Below are 8127 nucleotides of genomic sequence, written 5' to 3' on the forward strand. Positions count from 1 at the left end.
TCTTCCTTCTACAGAATGGGTATACGCCGTTACACCAAGCAGCTCAACAGGGACACACGCATATAATCAACGTCTTGCTTCAGAACAATGCCTCCCCCAATGAACTCACTGTGGTAAGAGCAAAGGGCCAGCTAAGTGATGAGGGGGGAGCTGGGCCTGGGTGCTGGTGCCTTCTTACATTTTTATTGGACAGGTTTGCTCTTTGACTTTCTATGTTTAGTAGGCATAAACAGAGCATTCAGTAGAATGAAGGGAAAAGGACAATAACTGTATTGTTGTGAGTTGTCCAGAGACAGAGATGTGATTAATGTTTCCCACGTAAAAACTACAAATCGGGCTTCCCTGGTGGCGCAGTGGTTGAGAGTCCGCCTGCCGGTGCAGGGGACACGGGTTCGTGCCCCGGTTCCGGGAGAATGCCGCGTGCCGCGGAGCGGCTGGGCCCGTGAGACATGGCCACTGGGCCTGCGCACCCGGAGCCTGTGCTCTGCAACGGAAGAGGCCACAACAGTGAGGGGCCCGCGTACCGAAAAAACTAAAAAACAAAAAAAAACTACAAACCCACTGCTACCCAGTAGGGAGTACAAACATAAGAAGAAGCACGTGTTTGTTTCCTTGATTACATAAAACATTAAAAAGCCTCTCGGATTCCATGTGTAGCAGCCCAGACTCTGCTCTATGAGTAGGGACAGGTTAGGTGGGTTTTGTGCAAGGTATGTCTTTAATGAAACAGCGTTTTGGGTATGACAGTGGGAAAGGACTGGTGAGACACTCACCTTACGTTTGTAAAGGCAAACGTGTGGAAACACACAGGCGCTGAGACACGTGGAATGACTTGTAATTCCTTGACCATGTTTCCCTCTTCCCAGAATGGGAACACTGCCCTGGCCATTGCCCGGAGGCTTGGCTACATCTCAGTGGTGGACACCCTGAAGGTGGTAACTGAAGAGACTGTGACCACGACTGTGAGTAGTGGATGCCAGACCTTGTAACCCCATTACCCCAAGAGCCAGTTCTCAGACTGTAGATTTTTCCAGGCTTTGGGGAGATGAACCTTTTTTCCTCCATTCAGAAACTAAGCACCGTATTTCCAAATGCTGTCACCTCCTTGATGGCAGTCAGCAAAGCAAAACTCTCATTTCTGATGGGAAGAAAAATTCAAAACACTAAAAATACCTTTTCAAAAGTTATACCTTTCAAAAAGCTACAGAGGTTTTAGTTCCATAGAAAGCTGAATGTATTTCTTTATTTTGATATAAAAAACTTTTTTAATGAGATGTTTTGACATCCTTCTTTGACAGTGCAAGAAAGATGAAAACCCTAAGTTGGTTCTTTAAAATATTTTAACTCACAAATGATAATGGGTACATTGTCATCATTATTGTAAACATATTTTGGCCTTGTTAGAGAAACACTAGAGGTGGGTTCCAAATCAGTTTTTCCCACCACGCTCGCTTCTCTTCCATTCACCTATTGGAGTTTTCCTAGGAAAAACAATCACTTCTTTGGAACCCCGTCTGGTGCCTTTGAACTCCATCAGGATTTGGTAACTTTGGAATCGATAGCAGATACTGCCCCATGTCAGAGGTTTACTTGAGTTATTCCTGACTGCGTGACTCAACACACAGGCCCGAGACTGAGTCCGTACAGTGTCAGTTTAGGACTCTGCAGCACTTGGAAGTATCAGCTGTGCTTCCTTTTCTCATATGCCACCTTCCAACACGAAGAAGGCATAGTTCACGTCTGCAGTCTGGATATACAGTGCTTCGTACAAAACACCATGGCTCGAAGGACTCTGTTGCTACCTGCCGGTTGAGTTATTTGGCTGTGTACAGGTTTTAGAAGCTAAAACTTCAGCCTGCTGATCACAAAAGAGAAATGTTGTAATTTGCAAAAGAGAAAACAGTAGCTTTAATGGACTAGAGCAATGGTTGTCAGCCAGGGCACGTCTCTAACTTTAAGATATAGCTGGAATAGAAATTAATTCCTACATATTGCTTTCATATACCTCTTGAGTATTTCATCATCTTAAAATCTATCATTAAATTCTCGAGAAGAGAGTTTAAATAAATAATGTTTATTAACCTTAATTTTATAGATATGCCATGTAACTCTCTTGAGAGTAGGAAAGGAGAGAAGGACAAGGTATTAAATAACAACCAAGTGTCACCATGCTATAAAAGACTTGAAGTCACTGAAATAAATACGTGAAACCTCTGTTTCAGTGTTAGAGAATTGAAGATGGTATAATAGTTCAAAATATAAATCTTATTTGATTAAATGTCAATGATTTTCTCACCTGTTAGGAAAGTTCAAAATGTTTCTTTGATATCAAAAAGAGCTTTAGGAGAAAATAAAGTTACAGACAGGGAAAGTAAAGTTACAGCCTCAGGAAGTGGACTGAGAGAAAAGGGTTTTAGGGCTCCGGTTCCTAGTGAAAGAATGTGCACGGGAGTCATGCCATTTCTCACTCAACATCATCAGCTGACTTGCTAGGTGACTTTCTGCCAGACAGAAAAGATTACTCATGCTAACAGGAAGGTCCAGTTTGCCTGGTGAAGTAAATGAGGCTTCCGCCAGATGAAACGCTCACATTGACTAGAAAAGAGGCCATTGAAGTCCCTAAGACCTAGTCCAGCACTGTGGTATTTGAGACTTTATTTCAAGCGGAGACACCACCTTGTCAGCCCTGCCTTTGCGGTTGCCTGTCATCTAGCTCAGAGAGGACTGACGGGATTCAGGGTGGGGTGTGTGCCCTTAAGCTAACCAAGCACAGTGCAGCCGCCCGCAGGTGGGTCTCTGTTCAGACGTTATGGAAGCCCCAGCGACCGTTGTCTCCTTAAGCAGGCATCAGTTCTTCAGCAGCCTTAAAAAGAACACTGCATCTTTGATAGGAGTGCCATGTTGGATGTGGCAATTCTGAGAAAGATGCTTTAGTTAATGACATTACAATCACGGCAGAGGAGGAAACTGAGTGGCTAGGAGCGGCTATCCAAAAGATACGAATTAAGCTATTTAAATTGCATTGTTTAAAATTCCCTCAGTAGCAACGAGCAGAGTACTTCTATCACTCAGATGTTGGTTTCTAACAGCCTTCTCTAATGGAGGGAACCAGGGCTCCTTGGAGAAATGACAAAATCTACAACTGGGGCAGGAAATATACAAGATGAGCCTGCAACCTCTGGTAGTGCCAAAAAGTAAGGCCCTCCCTGTAAAGAAATAAATAAACATACATACACAAAATGATGGGACGTGTTAAAGGGACACGGGAAGCCACTGAAAGACTTCCCAATGGCCAAAGCCAGAACAATTTGAACCAAAGAAATAAAATGGTATCGGGGTATAGTGCAAAGTATAAAATATATATCCGTGAGTTCATTACTGATAAGGGATGAATGATTGAATGACTATGGAGGAAGAGGCAGATTTCTCAGGCAAAAGAATTCCGAATAATTTACGAAAATACTTTCCCCTCCAAGAGGTGGCTCACGATTCCCCACTGCTCAAGTGTGTCTGAGTGTAGTAACTTCCCTGGCAAGAAAACAGTGTGGAGAGCAGGGGAAATAGAGTAGATTACAGGGGAGAAAGCTGGCCAACACTGCTTCAGCCACATGACCAAGTACAATGTCAACCCTGGTGAATCATGTTGACAGTATATGCCCTTGATGTGACGTAACGAAAATGACATTTTACCGCAGTGGACTTCCTCCCCAAAACATATAACCCCAGTCTAATCAATGAGAAAAACATGAGACGAATCTCAATTAAGGGACATTCTACAAAATACCTGACCAGTTCACCCCAAAACTGTCAAGGTCATTAAAAACAAGGAAAGTCTGAGAAACTTAGCCATAGGAGCCTAAGGAGATTGACAACGAAAGATAACACGGTATCCTGGATGGGATGCTAGCACTGAAAAAGGATATTTGGCAAAAGCTAAGGAAATCTGAATAAAACATAGACTTTAATTAATAATAATAAATCAATATTGGTTCATGAATTGTGACAAAGGTACCATGCTAATATGTGTTAATCATAGGGAAAACTGGGTGAACACTCTCTACTATCCTCGCAATTCTTCTGTAAATCTAAAACTGTTCTAATATAAAATATTCATTTTTTGAAAATGTTCAATGACAGTATTACATGCTGGAAAAAATGCAAAATAATGCTTTACTTCAACATGACTTGTACCATTAGTCTTTTATACGCTCAGATTAAAAGAGGATTCATTTTAAAACTAAAACATATCAAGTCATTAATATTTTCAAACAAGTAATACCGTCAGTGTTCTTTGGATGGATACAATCTATCTAGGCGAAAAGTCATCAAAGAGCAATTAAAAGATTCAGTATAGCCTTTGCTCTGTCATACTGTATACCATTCTCTAAAATTTTGTGGCAGTTAAAATTATCCTGCAAATGCATTACCTCTAAAATATTTTCTGCAAACACATGGTTGTAAAAGTTATTGGAATCTCAATATTGTGATTTATTCTAGAAATTAAACATACACATAGGAAGGGAAAACGAGAAGGGGCTGGCTTGGCACAAGCAATAAAGACAGGCTTCTTGCCAATCATTTGGCTTATCATCAGCTAAGACTTTTAGTGGGATGGGGTGGCAGATCCATGAAGACCGTGAAGAAGTATAGCATTGAACTAAGGGAGGCAGTATCTCTCTCCTTTTTTTCCTTTGAAAAGCTTTATTGCGGACCTAAAGCTTTTAAGCTGGTGCGCTTTGCCCCTAGAATTCTTTCACCTTGTGTTCGTTCTCTGCCATGTATATGATGAGGAACTTAGTGCTATGAAGGCATAATTTTGATGTCGTTTTGTATGAGGGGGCCTTCAAGATATTCAACACACAAATCCCACAGTAAACCAACAGATTAATTCAGGAAGAAATGAATAGTCTCAGTAAAATATCCTGTCTGCTCATACTAAAATGACTGCTTTCTTTGTTACTAGACTGTCATAGAGAAGCACAAAATGAATGTTCCAGAAACGATGAATGAAGTTCTTGACATGTCTGATGATGAAGGTATGAAAACCTCCTTTGAGTTCATAGTAACAAAGAGTGACTTTGTATTTTTTTCCTGAAGAAAATTCATTGCAAAATGTTTTTAGAAGCATTAATATGTTTCGTTGTAGTATCAAGAGCGTGCATTGTTCACACTTACATTGTTCACTTAAATCATGCAGTTCGTAAAGCCAACGCCCCTGAAATGCTCAGTGATGGCGAATATATCTCAGATGTTGAAGAAGGTATTTGTGAATTTTTATTGTGATAAAATTTAACTACCAGCTTTATCTTTCATTTCTTATCTTTGAAATGTAACCCTTCCTTGAGTTACTAACTTTTCATTTTATCTTGCAATCATTAATTGACGTATCATTTAAACAACATGTATTTGGTATCGCTGACTGTCTTCTTTTAGTCTCTTTGAATCCCCTCTCCTTGAACGCATTTGTCAATTTGAAAATGCAAGTGTTACTAACTATCTGGATTACTTTCTTACTATTTGTTTCTATTAAGCATAAAAATTGTTTTTATTGTTTACATTTGAAAATCTAGATAGTAAAATCTGATTAATATTCATATCTAAAATATTTTTTTAATAAGAGAGGGTTTATAAGGGAAGGGATCAAATGCCCATTCTAAGACGTACTCTAAGCTTTGCAGTGAAAGTTGCTTTTGAACTTGAACTCATAATGAAACCTCAACCCGAACAAAACTGCTTTCAAAATGTAAGTTTTCAATATTGATTTCATGAAAGAGACAAATTATAGATGACTGTAGCTATTCTTCATATGCTTAAAAGAAACTACTAGTTTTCTGCCTTACTTAAAAATCAGTGCGTATGACCAGGTCATGTTATGTAGTTATATTAACGAATGACATCCTTATTGTTCTTTGGAAAACTAGCATTTTTACAGTAAATAAATATGATAAAGATGGCAAATTTTTGGCCTTTTTACTGAAATAATGAAATGTTTACTTAGAGTAGAATTTATATTATATTTATGTTTCTTTTCTCTATCATTTGACTCTCCCAGTGTTCTGATTGCTTCTCCATTTTCCGTCTCTCATGTTGTATTTTTCTCTTGGATCAGTCTTAGTGCAGCTAGTCTTTCTCTGCCTCTGGGTTGTCTGTATTGTAATTACTGGTTCCTTCTTTGATTTGTCCAGATTTCATTGGAAACCTAAATAGTGGGACAGCCTACCTGATCCAAAGTCACTTTAGCTTTTTCAGTTCCAATGACTGCCAAGTGTAAGTGCGTTGTAGCCAGGGATTGCCCGCCTAGGAGAGCTAATGTCTTGGTGGTCATTTAGGGACCTGAAAGTACCTGTCACATTGTTTGTAAATGTTGTTTTGATAAATATTAAAGGCTTCTACTCATCATTTTTCTTTCTTTTTCTGTAAACCATCAACTATATGTTTACCTCTGTTTATCCCCCAGTGGATAATATTTGCATCATCGTTAGGACTCTACGAGTAACGTGCCTTACTGTCATATTATATTCCGCTGCTTTCTTATGCAACATTTTCAGAGTAATTTCACCTGTGCAGAAGATAAAAGGAAAGTGACGTTCTCACAAAGATGCATACACTCACAAAATATGGTGTCAAATGAAATTATTATGAGATATGACAGTCACAGACCTAAAAATTTGCTAGTGTCTAACAAGATATCCCCAAATAGCTGCATTGATGAGAGGCCAAGTTTGAATGGACCATGTAACAACCTTATACATGTGGATAACTCATTTCCAAAAAGAAGAAATTTTGAATCTCTTCATTTGAAGATATTCCATTTCGCTGTTTAACTAGAAATGACCATCATTTCCTTTAGATTGATCTCAGCTTGGGAATTTGAAATGAATAAGCAAATTTTCATTCTCATTTTATCCATCTTTCTTTAAACTTAGCCCTTGCTTTACGGATGTGTCCGGGGGCTGTTGGAATAAAAGGGCTCTTGACTTCATAACGTTGTAGCGTTTAATGTTGAAAGGGAGTTGGTTAAAGGTCACTCAGTCTGAACAACCGTCACCCAGTGCTGGAATTACCTCTGTTACGAGGTCCTGTGCCCAAATGCCTCCATGATGGGAATTGCCTAATTCCCAGACTGCCTATTCCATGTGAACAACACTGACTTTAAAAATTCTTCATTTTAGGGAGCATCCTTGTCACCGATTCAGGCTTTAACTCAGTGATTCAGGCTCTGATCTCTTTGGAACTATTGACAACAAAATACTTTATGTAGTGGGTCAAAATCTTTGGATACGTTATTCATAAAAACGTATTTTAAAAATTCTAAAAAACTTAAAATAATTGTCAGTAGGTATAGGTTTGAGGTATAATAAAGCACTAACGTTTCATCAGATATCATGAGAGAGTCAAGCTCACCTCAGCTTTGTACCCAAATCAGTGCCTAATGGAAGCCCCAGCAAAGTGAAATCCACATATTTTAGAGAACTCAAAGGGCAGGTTAGTAACCTGTAGTCCAAGTTCTCCATTATCCTGATGAGAAAGTAAAGCCCAAATAAATGTTGAGTGACTTACCCAACCAGGTTAGTGGCAGAGTGGGACAAGAAGACAGATGTGAAAGTCTGTGGAATTAGGTCACCTCTTTCATAGCTACTTGAATGTGACCTGTGTTCTTATGTATAGAACCCAAGAGTGAATTTTTTTTATTGGGGGAAATGTCCTATAGGACCTCTTCTCACCGAATGCTTTGGACTATCCTGATCTTCTGGTCATCGTAATAAATAAATCAGACTATTATGTTTTTAGCTTTATGGATCTGGAAAGAAGCCTTGGAGATTACCTTGCCTCCAGGTCCTCCAAGGGAGCGGTGACTGTTGGGCAGAAATTGTCCTTCACCTGAAATTTTATCATTTTACAAATACCTGTTAAATCCTAACATCCAGCCAGCGTCTTGCCTGATATCTCTCTGCTTGCAATTGACCTTTCAAACAGACATTACATAGTTGCATGCTACTCTCGGCATAAAGTCAAAATGAAATACCAGACGCAGAGACCTAATCTTAGTCTCTGGTGTATCCCCAGAACCTAGTACAGGGCCTTGCACACAGCAGCTCTTCAATACGTGTTTGCACAGCTGCATCC

At 39.4% G+C, this 8127-nt stretch overlaps 1 protein-coding gene across 1 annotated transcript in view; it reads left to right on the forward strand.

Moving 5' to 3' along the window:
• The window catches only part of LOC136136056 (ankyrin-3-like), a 105200-nt gene extending 98929 nt beyond the window's left edge, over nt 1–6271 (forward strand). The window contains exons 20-24 of the mRNA XM_065893927.1: nt 15–113; nt 867–969; nt 4974–5072; nt 5198–5260; nt 6186–6271. Of these exons, the coding sequence (XP_065749999.1) occupies nt 15–113; nt 867–969; nt 4974–5072; nt 5198–5260; nt 6186–6271 (450 nt within the window). The remainder of the gene's footprint in view (nt 1–14; nt 114–866; nt 970–4973; nt 5073–5197; nt 5261–6185) is intronic.
• The last annotated feature ends 1856 nt before the right edge of the window (nt 6272–8127 follow it).

Source organism: Phocoena phocoena, chromosome 16 (assembly GCF_963924675.1).
Source record: "Phocoena phocoena chromosome 16, mPhoPho1.1, whole genome shotgun sequence".
NCBI lineage: Eukaryota > Metazoa > Chordata > Mammalia > Artiodactyla > Phocoenidae > Phocoena > Phocoena phocoena.